The sequence below is a fragment of the Cyprinus carpio genome, chromosome A6 (genome assembly GCF_018340385.1).
Source record: "Cyprinus carpio isolate SPL01 chromosome A6, ASM1834038v1, whole genome shotgun sequence".
Taxonomy (NCBI): domain Eukaryota; kingdom Metazoa; phylum Chordata; class Actinopteri; order Cypriniformes; family Cyprinidae; genus Cyprinus; species Cyprinus carpio.
In genome coordinates, this window is record NC_056577.1 from 7115492 (window position 1) to 7132230 (window position 16739).

The 16739-nt window shown below is 35.3% G+C and overlaps 1 protein-coding gene across 2 annotated transcripts in view; it reads left to right on the forward strand.

Moving 5' to 3' along the window:
* Positions 1 to 16161, forward strand: part of LOC109092251 (paralemmin-3-like) — a 39443-nt gene extending 23282 nt beyond the window's left edge. The window contains exons 2-8 of one of the 2 annotated variants that reach the window (XM_042757750.1): positions 2335 to 2389; positions 3888 to 3968; positions 6131 to 6249; positions 9230 to 9335; positions 12435 to 12465; positions 13503 to 13559; positions 13954 to 16161. In XM_042757750.1, coding sequence (XP_042613684.1) covers positions 2342 to 2389; positions 3888 to 3968; positions 6131 to 6249; positions 9230 to 9335; positions 12435 to 12465; positions 13503 to 13559; positions 13954 to 14894 — 1383 coding nt within the window. In that variant the 5' untranslated portion in view covers positions 2335 to 2341 and the 3' untranslated portion in view covers positions 14895 to 16161. Of the gene's footprint in view, positions 1 to 2334; positions 2390 to 3887; positions 3969 to 6130; positions 6250 to 9229; positions 9336 to 12434; positions 12466 to 13499; positions 13560 to 13953 lie in introns of both variants that reach the window. The other variant, XM_042757749.1, reaches the window with a different exon arrangement.
* Positions 16162 to 16739: the final 578 nt, after the last annotated feature.

Consider the following 16739-nt stretch of genomic DNA (forward strand, 5'->3'; position numbering starts at 1 on the left):
ATGAAAATGACTAAAAATGCTGTATTATACATGCCAGGCAAGTAGTTGGGGATGTCACTTTGTAAAGAAACACTTCACAAACACGTAATACTCATGCACATGACATCACCAATTTCACAAATAATCATTTTGATAGTTTACACAGAGGCAACAATAGTGTAATTTTCACAAACACAAGTTTGTGTTTTTAGGTTCCCAAATTGCACTTGTTGTGTAAATTAAGTATAAAAAGTTAGTATAAAAAGTTTTCTGTTTTTAGTTGAAAATGGTGTCGTGTAAACAGCCCCTAAGATATTAAGACTTGTTTTCAGAGAATGTATCTTATCCAGTTTTTTTCCCCTATTAATATAAATATAAAACAAAATCTTGTGAGGTTTATGCTTTAAACATTATCTGTTTGCCACTGGGGTAAGACAATAATTCAAGATAGTCTAATAATATCTTATGCAAATTTGCTCTCAGTTCAATGTGTTTTGTTTTAAGGATACTGATTTTATTAGTATTTTTTTTTAGATGGTGGCCCATTGCCATAGCAACAGCTTGGGTGGACACACCTGATAACAGGTGTGAATGAGAAAGCAGAGAAGCCCATTGTTTCTCACCTTTTCTGTTACATTTATTTATTTATTTGACTCTTTTTGTCTTCTTTTTATTTGTGCCTGACGGATACGCATAGCTCCACATTTTAATTAGCATTGAACATTCTGTTGAGACCTGAAGAGAGTGAATCATCAAAGGCTCGTTTTTGTTTATTCCTCTGTGCTATTCTCAGCAAAGTTTGCCTCCAGAACTCTGATGAGACAGCCTGTTCCCCTCGCAGCAGTTTGGAAGTTACCCATCAGCCTTGGGGAAGAAGATGAGTAAACACTTTCATTCTTGGTAAAAGCCTATCTCTTCCCACTCGCAAAGTGCATGAGAGACGGAAGGTTCTTTGTCACAGTCAAGGCCTCATTTGACATAGACTTTATAAGTCCTGTGATTCCTTGCCATAAAAACCCAGGGGTCTCCACAACCATGTAAAAAAAACAAGCTCCGCAACAAGCCAGCCAGTCAGAAAGAAAAGAGAAGCGTTTTTAATCTTCCTGTATTTACTGTTCCGGCTGTATTCATTGGGACAAACTCAAACAAAGGTTGGTTTATTCTGTTTAGGATTTGCACTTCCATATATTTATTATACACACCCATATTTTTTCCGTCCCCAAGAAACAGACTCTCTCCTGCAGGGTGTTCAAGGTACGAACATCAACAAGGATCAAACGGCTTGATCTGTGTGTGTTCATGTATGCCGAGTCTAACGTGACCTGAAGGGAACACACAGCATCTGTACTCAGCACTGAGAGCTGAAAGTGAAATTCTTGTGTTGAATCGTGTTCTCCGTTAGCACCTCAGGCCTTTAAGACAGGGTTGAGGATGATGAAATATCTTACTGAAAACTTTCCATATTTGCTCAGTCAATATAAAATATATATAAAATATATGCATTTGATTTCTAGGAAATGCATGAACTGGTATAAATGCAAATGCAAAAAGTCAGTTAAAGGGTTAATTTACTGCTGGCAAAATTGGATTTTGTGCAGTAGAAACATGTTTAAGAAATGGCCGATTTTTTCCCATGCAAATACATTGTTGTTTTATTTCATGCACTACTATCTTGAAAGAAAAAAAACAGGATCTAAACCGAATAGAGAGAAAAAAGTGGGCGTCAACAAGACAAGGATATATCAGAGTCAGCTACAGTAATAGCTTCACTGAGAAGTACACACTAAACTCCAGCGTCATCAGAACAGTTCAAAACAAGAAATCTCACACTTACCAGAAAGTGTTAAAATGAGCAAAAGAACAAAGATTTGCTGGTACATGCTTAGAAAGGGAAACTTAGACTCATCTATCCATAATACACAATAAGCTGTTCTGTGAAAGCACTTTATGAGAAGTGTTACAAGCCAATAACAAAGAGCAAGATGAAATTTCACCTCAATATCAACATTGACTCCTAGTATGCAAAAAGTCTTCACAGCTGTCATTGCTATACAGCATTCATGAAATCGCAAGTCATTTGTAAAATTATAAATGTGTTTTTACTGCAACTTTTATAAAATTGCATAAAATTGAATTAAAGGGCAGATTTCTTAAAAATGATAATAATTTCCACAAATCCCTTTTGTTCCACTATAATCAACTTTGTATGATGGATATATAAAACTAATTAGTTATTTTAAACAGCTCGTGCAAGGTTTATATCTCTATGTAACTGGGTTTTTAAAACAAAATTACAATTGTTTTCAAATAAACTTAAAAATGCTGGGATAAATTATGCAGTCTCTTATATTCCAGGTCCAGGATGGAACATGAAGCAGAGAAGTACCAGCAGCGACTGAAGGCTATAGCGGTACGTCCCACAGAAGCTATGTTTGTATTTAATATATCATTTTAAGACAAGCCGAACCTGTCAAGAGCATGCAGTGGATTAATTTACCATTTAAATGACAGTGCAGCTTAAGCCCTGCAAATAATGTCACATGGAAACATATAGAGACATCCATCATATTAGAATCTGCTGCTGTACCTTAGGACTTCCAGAGGTAGCCATTATAAATTGTGCTTTAAATAGAAGCATGCATGAGAACAAATAGACTTAGCAGTACTCTCATGAAAGTAGAGGTTTCAAAAGGGGCTTTGACAGCAATCCTATAGAAGAATTTTGGGTTATCCAAAGAACCTTTCAGTCAACAGTTCTTAAAAGAAACATGTTTTTAGTGTGAAGGACAATTTAATCATTTAAATATTATTTTTCCATTACAAAGAACCTTTAGCACAATAGAAAGGTTCCACTGATGTTAAAGGTTCTTCATGGATCCGTAGATGCCAATAAGGAACTTTTATTTTTAAAAGTGTATAGCATTTCTCCCACAAACACACACACAGGGATGGAAACCGGTGTTAGATGTGTTCACGACTCATTCTGAATTATTAAGTGATGGAGTCTGTCCAGACCAGGTAAAACTACACCAGATAACAGCAATGAAGCTCTACCCAAGAGTCTCTCACCTGCTTGCTGACATACAAAATATTCATGTCCTCTGAATGCAGTCTAGTATTCATTTCAAGTCATGATGACACTTGGGTTCAAAATTCACCATTTAAACTTACGTAGCACCAACATGGAAAGCTTATGGTCACAGAGGACACCAGTGGGTTCAAAAATACAATCCAGGTGGAGAGATGATACTTTTCTGCAGACATGCACACATTTTTTTTATTGCATATTAAAATTACATATACTATACACTGTTTGGGAGATTCTTTATCATTAGAATAAGAGGCATGACATATTTTGTTTCTGTTTCATGGCTGTGTAACAAAATGTAACCAAAACGTTTTGGTTATTAAAAAATAATTTAAAAATGTGGTGATTTTCTACCATTTAAATGTTTGGGGTGGTCAAGACTTTTTAATGGTTTTGAAAAAAGTAGTTTGATTTATTTGATCAAAATACAGTAACATTGAAATTATTACACTGAGATATTTTTAATTACATTAAAATATTATTACAATTTAAAATAACCATTTTAATATATTTTAAAATGTAATTTATTCCTGTGATGGCAAAGCTGAATTTTCAGCGGCCATTACTCCAGTCTTCAGTGTCTCATGATCCTTCAGAAATCATTCTAATATCAAATATTATCAGTGTTGAAGACTTTATCTGTCAATGTGAGAGACTGAAGAGTACAGAAGAAGTTGAGATTTGAAGTATCAAGCCAGCTGGAAGCTACATTAAAGCAAAGTACGTGGAGGGAACATGTTAAGTTGTGTGAACATTCTGAAAAGGCCTGTGATACTGTGATATTGATATGTGATACGGCTGTGATATTTTCTGCTTTCAGGAGAAACGGCGGATCCAGGAGGAACAGGAGCGGGCCAAGAGAGAGATTGAGGATGAGAGACTGAGACTTCAGCAGCTGAAGGTGTGACCTCACACGCACACACTTGCCTGCATGACCTGTGACCCTGTTTTGCAGCGGGACACATCAGGTCACTTTGTGTTAAGTAGGCTTGTCATGGAGTGGAATTTCACAAATGTAGGCCTTTATGCACACACATACACACACAAATACCAGTGCCACATGTAAAACACACACACACACACACACACACACGCACACACACACAAATTCACACAGACACCAGTGCCACATGTAAAATACACACACACACACACACACACACACACACACACACACACCCTTCTTGAGAATTGAAATGTTATCCTGGAAGATTTCATGCTTTTCTCTGACGTGTTTGTGTGTGTGTACATTCTCTCTCTCACTCTCTCTCTCTTCCCCTATTGTTTGCATAAAACTTCCAGATTGGCGTTCCCTCTTCCTATTCCTTTGTGTTCCTACTCTGTTGACACATTTGTCATACACTGTGTGTCAATGTGTCTACAATGTGTTTCACAACTATGGGCCCTTTTGTCCTTGGGGGAAAAAAAATATCCTAAAACAAACTTTTCACACTCACACTACTAGTTATTTCACATACACTAATAATACTCAACTGTGTATATAAATCATCACAGCATAGTGTAATGCATAAACCTAACCTTAATGTTCAGAGTATATATATATCAGTATGACTTATGATTATTTCTCTGTTTATCATAGCTTCTAAAATATTAAAGATTGAAAGTCTGGGTCAGGGATATCTATAAAATCTTTACATAAAAGGCAATTGAATAGTATAAAAACTAAATTAAGGAATTGTGACAAGTTTAAATGTGATCACAATGTATTTGAAATCTGTATTACTTAAAACCAATCACTGGGACATAAAAGTGGCCACTGGACAAAAAAAACACCTTTATGATAAGTGGCATAATATGTGCGTTTGTACGGTTTGTATTTGGGGTTCATAATCATAATGAAATCATGCATGTAGATAAAATTTTATCTCACAGCCACTGTTGTCTTGTGTTATCTTACTCATACATTTTCAGTTTCCATGGTGCGCATCACTTCCTGTGTGGCAGCTGGTGGCTGCACTTTTGTGCACGTTATGGAGTTCCCCGTCAATCTACATGACAGAAAAGACACAGCCGTGTTTTCTTACTAATAAAATACACTCTAGATGGTCCTGATATAACATTTCAGAAATGTGTTATTACTTGTTTTTGCTGTTGGAGGTGGAATTAGCAGAGGAGTGAAAGTACATTACGCTCAGCAGGAAATTTAATTTTAGACTTTCTCTAAATTGTTTAAAGGATGTTTTGCAGCAGATTTATTCACTTCAAGTGCATTTTCTTAATTTAAAGACCCCATGAAATGGATAGACGAACACTTTTCTCTTTTCTTTGTATTGTCTCCTGCTGAAACAGGATGTTGAAGTAGAACATATCAAACAACTTGACTTTTTTTGTACTCGACAATTTGTACCATGGACAAAAACAATAAACATATGACACTTGCATGATTTGATCTTCAAATACACATTAACCTGATCACGGAAATAACATTTGGTTGGCCAGGCAAGAAAATATAGGCTATATGTATCATATTATGAGTCAAAATGTTTAAATTGTCAACTGTTACCAGTCAACCCATACAGTTTATCCGTAACATAGTTGAAAAACTTACCTTCAGGGAAAGCATCCTTCACTTTATAATATCAAAATTGTGTTTAATGATTAAGTGTGGCAAACAACAGATAAGTTCTAAAATATATCAACTGAAACAAATTGTTGTTTTATTGAGAAAGCGTATTGTTTTTAGACCTTTTTCCTGATGTGAAATGTACCCTAAATGATAGAATATGGTTTGTTACATGTCTTTGGTTGCTCATATTACACACATAACAAACCACCATAATATGCCCCCTGCTATTGCTAGTCAGTGGTGGGTATTATAGACATGGCTATTTTAGAGATACAAATGCATTTTTTTCAATTCAGCCTTGTGTGTTTTTATGGCAAATATGAACTTTTGGTGTGAATAGGGCTTTAAGCTCCTGAAACCAGTGTGCTGTAATGCCTTTGTTTGGCTGTTAGTGTGAACTGCTGATAAGAAATGTTTTTAAATAATGTGTCGGCCGCATTAATTACCTCTTCCTCCTGTCCCTGTTTCTCTCACAGAGGAAGTCCCTCAGAGACCAGTGGCTAATGGAAGGACCGCCTGCATCTCCTGACAGTACGGGACCCCGATCGCCCCTCTGGGGCCCTAAGGTTCAGGAGATAGAGACGCACATTAACAAGTACGATTTTTAATTTTCCATATTTCATTTAACCCTGAGGTTGTGGATGGTTGCCAGAGCATTCATATGTGGTTTCTGAGGTGATCTGCATTGTTTTTAGTACATTGCTATGCAGTTTATAGGTTGTTCTGAGTATTTTTAGCATGTTTCTACACAGTTACAAGGGTTCTCTGAGTGTTTTAGTGCATTGCTAGATGGTTGCTAGTGTGTTTTGGGTGGTTGCTTGCCGGGCCAAGTCAACAGAGCCCATCAAGATTTCGCTGTGATATTCTGCTCTCTGTATATGGCTTGGGTCTCTCCTTGATTGGAAATTCTTAATTGCCATGATGGGGGAAACGGGAACTTTCAATGCAATACAAGACTGACTCATGCATTTTTGCTTAAAGGTGAAGACCCAACTCTAAGCATGTTCTGCAAGACCCCCTTTTCTATTAAACATATTCTTTTGGACTGTCCTGGTTTTAATGCAAGTAGAAAGCTCTTTTATGAAGTTAGTTCACTTAAGGTCTTATTTAGAAAGATTTTTCATGAAAAGGTTTTAGAATTTGTATCATATGTTAATTAAAAAAAAAAAATCTGTGTTTGTTTGTTTGCTTGGTTTTTATCGTATTTATGTGATATTTGCATTTTTGTAATTGAGTTTTTGCCATGAAAATATCCCTAGAAGCTGACATGGCATTAAATAAAAATTCTACTACTACTCTTACAGCCACTTTCTATTTTTTGAAGCTCAACAATCTTATGTGGCACATCATAACTATATTCTTTGGTTTTAATCATTTTGTTGGACGATTAAGGGAATTTGGCCTTTGTGTTCCCTCATATTTAGATTCATGTAAAACTGGAAGTCATGGCTGGACAATTTCATCTTTATAGTTATACTGGTGTGCTAAAAAATTTAAATATGAATGAATATACTTCAGAGACATTTTATACATAATGCTTAGAATTGTGGCCAATGTGTACTGGAAAAAAAGTATATTTTTCCCCCAATTTCAGTTGTTTTATTTTAATGAAAGTTGAGATTTTTGCGTTTTTTTATTTTTATTTTTTGAATGTAAGATCAAAAGGATAAACAGTGCAGATTTATTTTCACAGTCATCTTTGTTCATATTTACTGTACCAAGGAGGGCTAATAATTCTGACCACAACTGCCAAATCCCTGATTAAAAACAGTAAAACAAAGCAAAGAAAAACTCTTCCATGAGCATTTAACTGCATCTATATATATATAGTGCTGTATGAGTACACTTAAGTTTAACACTTAGGGGTTTGTTCGAATCTCTAATCATACACACAGTATGCTTCCCTTTGCAAACACCTCTAATCATTCCTGCCAAAGTACTGAAGCACCAAGCAGGTGATGAGTTTTTATCCTCTAAAATATCGTTATATTTTCACGTGTGTGAGTGAGAAGGAGTGTTTGATGTTCCTGCTTTGCAGATCAGCATTTATTTGCTAGACTGATGGAAATGGTGATTATTGTAATAAGCTGGCCGCTGAGATCTTCTTCTGTGTTGAAGCAGGGCTTTAATTAGTCAGAGCAAAGTTTGGCAGCTCTATAGGGTTTTTCATGGTGTGTAAACAGCCGTCTGAGGCCTCACATCCTGTGAGGAGTGATTCGTTTAATGCCTGTATGTGTTACCATGCAGTTTTATATAGCTATAAAGCATGCTGGGATTTCCAGAGAGGATTATGAGTTAATGAGTCCACGTGAGTGCAGGCTCTTGTTTGTCTGATTCTGAAAAACCTACAGTACACTCTGGGACCCTGCTGGGGATGCTCCTTTGAAATTGTAGGTTGTCAAAACAATCGTGGCTACAGGCAAGCTACACTTTAGCAAAGGTTTTTAGCTACACTAAAAGCTACTAATAAAAGTACGCTGAAGCCATTTAGAGGGGCATAATCAAAGCCTTTTAAAGTCAGGGTTAATTGTTGTTCACAACTCATTTTACTTCCATGATGTATTTCTCAGTGAAGCAGGATAGTAGCATGGGAATCGATAGGATCGTGAAAAGTAGGCCAGAATACAGCCAGACTGAATGAGAGTTTGTTTAAACTTTGCCTACATAGAATTTTGGAAGTCATTTCAGATGAAGAACAAGTTATAAAATATTTATCGTATCACTGCTTTGGAATTATGTGTGCTGATGAATCCTTAACAATAAATTCTGGAACATGCACCAAAAAAAAAAAAAGTAAATAGTCATTCTTGATAATATTTTTTATCTTAATATACATAATATTATATTAGTATACCTAATTATATATAAAATAGTTTAAAAGATAGGAAAGATAAGATTTGTGTGTGTGTGTGTGTGTGTGTGTGTGTGTTGCTACTAAAAAGCATGGTAACACTTTATAGTCCAATTCTCACTAGTTGCTTATAGAATGCATATTAATAGCATATTGGCTTTTTTAGTGCTTATAAAGCACAGATTAATGCCTTATTCTGCATGACCATATTTTAGATCCCTTAATCCTCATACTTAACAACTATCACACTAACTATTAATATAAAGCAGATTAGGATTTTATTGAGGCAAACGTTTATAGTGAGAATTGGTCTCTAAACTAAAGTGTGACCAAAATCATATAATGCTGTGCAGGATTCAAATGTATCAGTGAAACTTTTTTTCTGTAAACCAGCTAATATAAATGTCCTAACGAACTAATTGGACAAAATTAATAAGACATTCATGACTTCATATGATAGAGTGGACAAAAAAACAAAACAAAAAAAAAAAAATCTGTATTGTTTTTTTCTATACTGCTGGAATGATACTGAAAAATGCAGTGTTAATATTATTGCTTACTGTTTTCCACCAACACTACTTTGTTCTTCCCAGAAATAAAACAATTTCTAATATGAAATGTCATGTGTAAAAATTCAAAAGTATTATTGGTTTTCTTGAAGAAAAACATAAGCTAATGGTAGTTTCCCACCTTCTAAAACATGACATGCGTGTATGTGCTTTAGATTACAAGCATCGTCTGAGCAGTTGGCAGAGGAAGAATCCAAACTGAAGAAACTCATTGAAGACGGTTCCAATCAAACTGGCACAGACGCTCAGACACAACATAAGGTGAGAATGCATGTCTGAATGCATGATCACGCTGAACCCGTCACACGTCTGCTTGTGTCAGAGCTTTTCAACTCCTAAATCATTTTTGAAACTAATTACACTTGTGTTCAAAAGTTTGGGGTCAGTACGATATTTTTTTAATTGGTAATTCTAAACAGCAGGGATGTATTTAATTGATCAAAAGAGACAGTAAAGGTGTTTATAATGTTACAAAATTGTTCTTCCTAAAAATGCTATTCTCAAAGAAAATGTATCACTGTTTCAACAAAAACATATTATGCAGCACAACTCTGATATGAAATGTTTCTTGAGCACCAAATCAGAATATTGGAATGAATTCTGAAGGACCACGGAATGTATGCTTCATGTTCACAGTGCACTATGAGATGCACAACTCTCTGAAATGATTATGAGCAATTTAATAAGAAGCAGCAAGTCAGGGCTGTTTTTTTTATACTTGTTACCATAACAACAAACAGCCAGGGATGGGCAGAATTTCAGATACTATATTGCTAGATACTATTTTGTATTTTAAAGCCTTTGGAAAAAGTCAAATGTAATTTGCTTGTAAATACATTTAAGATTAGTATTTTTGTATTTTCAAAATACATAAAATACTTTGTGCCAGTCGACTTCTTGATCAGGCTGCTGATTTTGTGCATCAGCTAGTTCAGACACCTCCCCTCCCCTCAACCCCAACATTCATGCATGTGAGGTGCAGCTGTACAACTCCATTCAGCATTGGGTGAGGGACTTTTCTGGAATAAGATGAGGTGAAGATGTCATGGTCAATTGCACTTGTCAATTAAAGTTAAAAAAAGTGCATCATTTGCCTTCAGTCAACAGCGCCAACAAGGGGAAAAAATAGCATCAGCCAATCAGTTTTGATAGTTAATCAGTTGTTGTTTTTTATTAACTAGCTTGTCAAATGTGTTTAAAGCATTACTTGTATGTTAGGGCTGGGTGATATGACAATACACATCATGGCAATGACAGAAAGTGTGTATAGTTAAAGTGTGGATTGATTGAACGTTTTCTAAATCGTTTACATAGAAAAAGGCCAATCAGGGTAAGCAAATATATCCATGCAGCTTTTAGTAGGAAAACGTTGGAGTGGAAAAAGAAGCATGGATGAAATGTTGATTAATAAAGTGTGATGTGCTGTATGTGTGAATGCAGTATGACACAAAAGGAAATTCAAATTCATACTCGCTTTCTCTCATAGTGGAAGTGGTGTTTATACTTTTGCCTGCCTCTACACCGCAAACCTGCTGACTGCGTGCACTCCTCCCTAAACGGACGCGGCTTTTTTGACACTTGCTTGACACTTTTTACACTTGCTCGCCTTTGTATAATTCTGTGAAATGACAGTCGGGCAACTCAGAGTAATTGTTCTCCAAACCATCAGAAAACAGCGGTGAGAGGAAGTAGCTTTTGGTTTTATTGTTCACCGAAATAAATTTTTTAAAAAATTCAAAAATAATTTTTAGTTTTTTTATTTCCTACAGGGCAGGGGAAGGGAAGAGGTGTGTAAAATGGAAACAATTCAATGGAAAAGTTTCTAAGCAGTTGTACACATCTATATATATATATAGATATATATATATATTATATATATATATAATATTATATATATATATATATATATATATATAATATATATATATTTTTGCATTCAGAATAGGTCCAGATAGATTTCAGCCTATAGGAATGCCTACATTGGATGGCCAATTTCACATGTATATTGTGTATTTTCAAAATACTGTATTTGTATTTAAATACATTTTTCCACACCGTTTTGAGTATTTTGATTTTAAATAGATTTTCATGTATTTATGCCTATCTTTGCAAACAGTCTTGTATGGAGGTCAGCTGAACTGGAAGTAAATGCATTTTAACATTTTAACACACAATGAAGGCTGTTGAATCAGAGTTGCTGTAATGGGCTGCTTTAAGACTATAGCTTATATTATAGAATTGCATTTATTCTAATTAAAGTAATAGTTCACCAGAATATGAATGTGAAATGAAAATGATTTTGCTGAAAGATTGACTTTAATTACTTTAAGTTAGGACTCCAGTGACTAAAGTGTAAAAATAACAACAGTACAGTTCAAAATTTTCCCATCAGATTATTTAAAAAGTTTCCTCTGTTGTTTCTGTTTGGGGTCAATTTACAATTGAACTGCTACAGTGTGAACACTAATGAAGTTTTATATCTCTGAGACACCAAATAAGAATTAAAGGGAAAATACTGGGGGGGAAAGTTATGATGACTGAAAGAAAGGTCATGCAGTATCAAATCTGTTTTTTGTTGTTGTTGTTGTTGTTGTTGTTACTATTTTGCATTCATTAAATACTGTCTGCACTGAATACTGAATATCTAACATATAGTGTTGGCGTCACTCCCCCTTGTGGCAACAAAAGCTGAAGTGTCTGTCTGTTAGTAAATGAATCTGGCAACAGCCATTTTTTTTCTAAAGTTGATGAAAGATCACCCCTAATTATCCAATCAGAGTGAGTGAAAGAAAGTATTAGCGGTTAAACAAGGAAAGCATCACATGAATTAGATGATTTATGACATTTTCAACAATAAAGGAAGTGTGAGTTATAAATTCTAATCACACAAATATGACACAAACACTACAGACCTGAAAGAGTCTTTGGTAATTTTCAGTCAATGTCAAAACTATTACATAATACAATTAATATTTAATGTTCTGCATATGGTATTAATATTCATTAAATTAATTAAATGGGCACTTAGTAACATTTATGTATGTCAGCTTCTATTAGCCATCAGCCATGATTAATTCATTCCATGAGCAAATGTTTCCTATACTTAAAGTGAGCAGTACTCAACTGGTCAGAATCTGGGAGAATGTTGGGAAAATTGGTGCACATGTTAATGAACTTAGAAAGGAAACTTCTCTAGTCTAGAATGGAGGCTGGTCAGAGACGAGTTCTTCCACCCATAAATGTTCCATGGCCTTGAATTAAACATTAAGCAGCAGAATGAGATGGTTTAAAGAGCTAAAGAGTGTGATGTGTTCTCTCGAAGGATGACTGTTGACCTCTTCTCTGTTGTTCATCCAATAGGGAGAGGCCGTGGTGGAGCCAGTGGGAGCAGGTGAGTGTGTGCCACCTGTCCACTCTTTGTGCCGCACCTGCGTCCAGGCTAACCATCTGCCTGTCTGTTTCAGTTACACAGCATCAGGCTTGTCTGCTTTCCAGACTTGATTATCGCTTAAACAAAAGAGTACAATCCTTGACAAAACAATACCTGTGAATCTGTGTTAAATTAATTCCTGGTTAATTCCGTTGGTAAGAGTTTACAATAAGGTTCAGACTGACAACAAGAGCTGATTAACTAACAATGAACAATAGCTTTAAAGCATTTATTGATCTAGGTTCATTTTAATGTAACATTTCTGAAGTTATAAATGAACACTGATGAATTAATAAGTTGATGAATTAAAAATAATCAATTTATTATAATATTTTTATTATATACCTTCGTTTATATATTTGGGTTCATTATTTTTTATTTTTTATTTTTTTTTTATTAATACTTATTTTGTTCTAAAAAAAAATAATTCAAATCAAGGCTGTTAAATAAAGACATTTTTAAATGTGTATTCATCAAATTATCCTGAAAAGGAAAAGATTCACTGTTTCCATGAAATTTTAAGCAGCACAACTGTTTTCAACATCGATAATAATAATAATTTTTTGTGAGTGGCAAATCAGCATAATAGAATGATTTCTGAAGGATGATGAAAATTCAGTTTTGCCATCACAGGAAGGAATTACATTGGAAAATATATTGATTTTAAATGTGTTTTATTTATAAATATAATTATTTTAAAGGTTTTTTTTTTTTTTTTTTTTTTTTTTTACAAAAAACAGCCTTGGTGATTGTATAAGAGACTTCTTTCAAAACATTAGTATACAATATTTATATTTATTTATGTTGCCGAATTGAAACTTTTTGTAAAGTGTTACCAATCTCTTTTAGGCTTAATTCGTTCATTTTTTTTTTTTTAATCTAAACAGATTATAATATTCTGCAATGAAAAAAAAAATGTTTTAAAAAATAACAGAACTCATCTAAATAGTATGATATTGAACTAATATCAATCATAAATCTTTTTAATCAAACAGCAGTTGCTGAGACGGCCCCTAACGGACCTATCGTGGAGAACGGAAAAGAAGAAAAGAAAGGTATAAAATATCAGTTATTATATACTGTTCTTTCTTTGAACTTTTGAACCAACAGATGCAGACCAACTTCGTCAGTCATCAGATTATAGAACATCACTTCTCAGACATTCCAAAAACCACCCAGAGCAATCTAGCAACTCACAACACCTTCAACACCTTCTCCTACTTGTACTCTTTTTTTTCCTCTGTCTGCTTTACCTTCTTTCCCTTATTAGTTTCATATTTATGAAAAAGCTTTAATATTCTGTTAATTATAGAATTAAAGCATTGCCTCGCCAATCAAAGACTTAATAACTTAAATACTCATGTAATAATAACTCTGTAACTTTGGTATTCCTATCGTGAATGAATATCAAAACTGATTTTAGAGTCATACTGTTGGTTTTTGTTGCAGATGATTCTGTGCATGCTGAAAATCACGAGGCGGAGGAAGCAGGAACGCTGAGTGATGTTACAACAGAAACTGACACCACAACAACTTCAGCTGCTCTTAACGGAAATGTGGAAGGAGAAACGTCACACAATACTCCAGGAGAGGAAGAACATGCTTCTGCTAACGGCTTCAACAGCCACCCTGCTGAAGGACTAGGTGCTGGAGGTGTAACTATGACCTTCCTTGGATTCAAGGAGGTGGAGCTCGGGCAGGGGGTGGATGAGGATGATGACAGTGGAGCAATTATTAGAGCAGAAAGAATCATCATCACAGACCAAGGGGAAGAAATCCCAGAGGAGGATGACGAAACTGCTCAAGAACCTACTATAGAGGCTACAAATGAAGACACATCCGGAAACTCCGAAGAAAATAGTCCTGAGGAAAAGACTGAGAACCATCCGGAAGCTTCTGCTGACCCTGAGCAGGCAGAAGTGATTGAAGATCCTCCTGCTGAGATAGTTACAGATGTAGCAGTGGAAGGTCTTCAAGATCTTGAGCAAGAGGAGAAAGATCTTCCTGAGTCGACTGATACCAAATCCCAGAATGTGACAGTAGATGGCGCTATTGAGGCATCCCATGTTCCAATGTGTTCCACAACACAATCATCTCCAAAAATCAGACCAAAAGTCGAAGCAAACAAAACAGAGTCACAAACCCCAAAAGACGAGGAGATCACGCCTGCCATGCGCATCTCGCTCAGCCAATTTCAGGAGGTTCCACTGGATGGCGCAGGAGAAACGGTGGAGTCCAACACCAAGGCAGAAACTGAGAAACAGCGTGCTGAACAGGAGCCTCTGCTCGTCCCCAAAGCAGCGGCCCAGCTGGATACCAGCGCCCCAAATCGAGCAGAGGACGCAAGTGCACCAAAGCAAAAAGCCTGCCAATGCTGTTCGATCATGTGAACAGTCTGTTGACGTTTGACTGTGACTCTTTTTATTCCCCATTCATTTTCATCTTGTCTGTTACTCTGAATATAGAGTTTGTATTTCAAGACATTTGTATTTTGATCTTTGGCTTTTCACATCTACGGTAAACTTACTGCTTTGCAGTGGCGTCAAAGCACGAAGTGTTTATGATGAACTGAAGCCTTTAAGACTTGCCTTGCCTTCACTGTATTGAATTCCCATAACTCTTTTCTGTGTAAGAAGAAGATTTGAAAAGCACAATGACTTGCAGGAAAGTACTGGAAAAGGCTTTAGTGTGAATGTTGTTGTTGATGTGTCACCATTGGTTGCATTCCCAGCCTCTGGCGTCTGATTATGATCCTGTTTTTATGTCTGGCGACCCACAGAGGCCTTGACGGTTTTAACACTACCATATAAAAATATTTTGTTTTTCTCAGTACTGTGGGAATGAACCCACGTGGGTAATTAATAATTCTCATCCAACAATAGTTGTGGCATTCTCTGTTATAAACTATTTGTGTGCCTTGTTTATGCATCAAAACAGAGACAGCAAAGAGACGGAATGGTTACCTGTGATTTTATACATGCTGTAACATCTTTTTTTTTTTTTTTTTTGCTTTAATTGTTACAGTGCCTTCAACTGCTCGATGGAAGTGTTTTTAGATCTTAAAGGGATAGTTCACCCAAAATGGAAAAGTTATGTTTAATGTTGTTGCAATGAAAGTTTTTCTTCTGCAGAACACACAAGGTATTTTGAATAGTGTTTCAATTGGGTCAAAAACAACTTTTTATGAAAAAATAAAATAAAAATAATATATGAATTGCGGGGACATTCCATAGACATAATGGTTTTTATACTTTACAAACTGTATGTGCTATTGCCCTACACCAACCCTACACCTAACCCTACCCCTTACAGGCAATTTTGTGCATTTTTGCTTTCTCAAAAAACTCATTCTATATGGTTTATAAGTGTTTTGGAAAATGTGGACATGGGTCATGTCCTCATAAGTCACCCTCTCCTTGTAATACCTGTGTCATACCCATGTCATTATACAAAGTTGTGTCCTGATATGTCACAAAAACACGCACACACACACACACACACACACACACACACACACATATATATATATAAGCAAAATGGAGGTGAGTAAATGATGACAGATTTTTTTTTTAGGTGAACTATCCCTTTAATGTGACCCTATGAAAAGTACTTGATATACTTTTGACCAATATACAGTAAACGGCATAAACTGCTTTATCAATATTAGCATTTTTAGATTCTCCAACTGACATTTCTATAAGGACTGCTCCTGTTGTCTTTCATTAACGCTGTTTAAATTGTGTGTGACAGCCATTCAAGTTTCATACCATGATATGTAATCAATATTCAAAGTTATCAGTTGAATTCAGGAACAATTTTTTTTTTTCATAGAAAGTTTGATGTAAATTATCAGTGCCTTAACTGAGTGCCTGTTTGTACAGTTTAAATAAAGAGCTGAATGAGAAGCGGTGCAGATTTTGTATAGAAAGTTTACACAGGAAGAGCTGCAGGATTAATAAACTAAACCAATGAAATTTAATCAAAGGCTGACTTTTTTTTCTTTTGTTTTTCTTTTTCTTTTGTAACTTATGTTTAAATGTATAAAAGAGTCAAATAGTAATGCCTTTATCATATACCTCTTATCATGAAACATGAAAAAGAATATTGTGTATTGCAGTGCTGATTGTTCGAATATTCAATAGCTTGAACCTTTTGCATATTTATATTTAAATATTTAACTTTAATGCTGCTACATTGCACTTTACAATGTTTTCTTCAACACGAGTTAATGCATT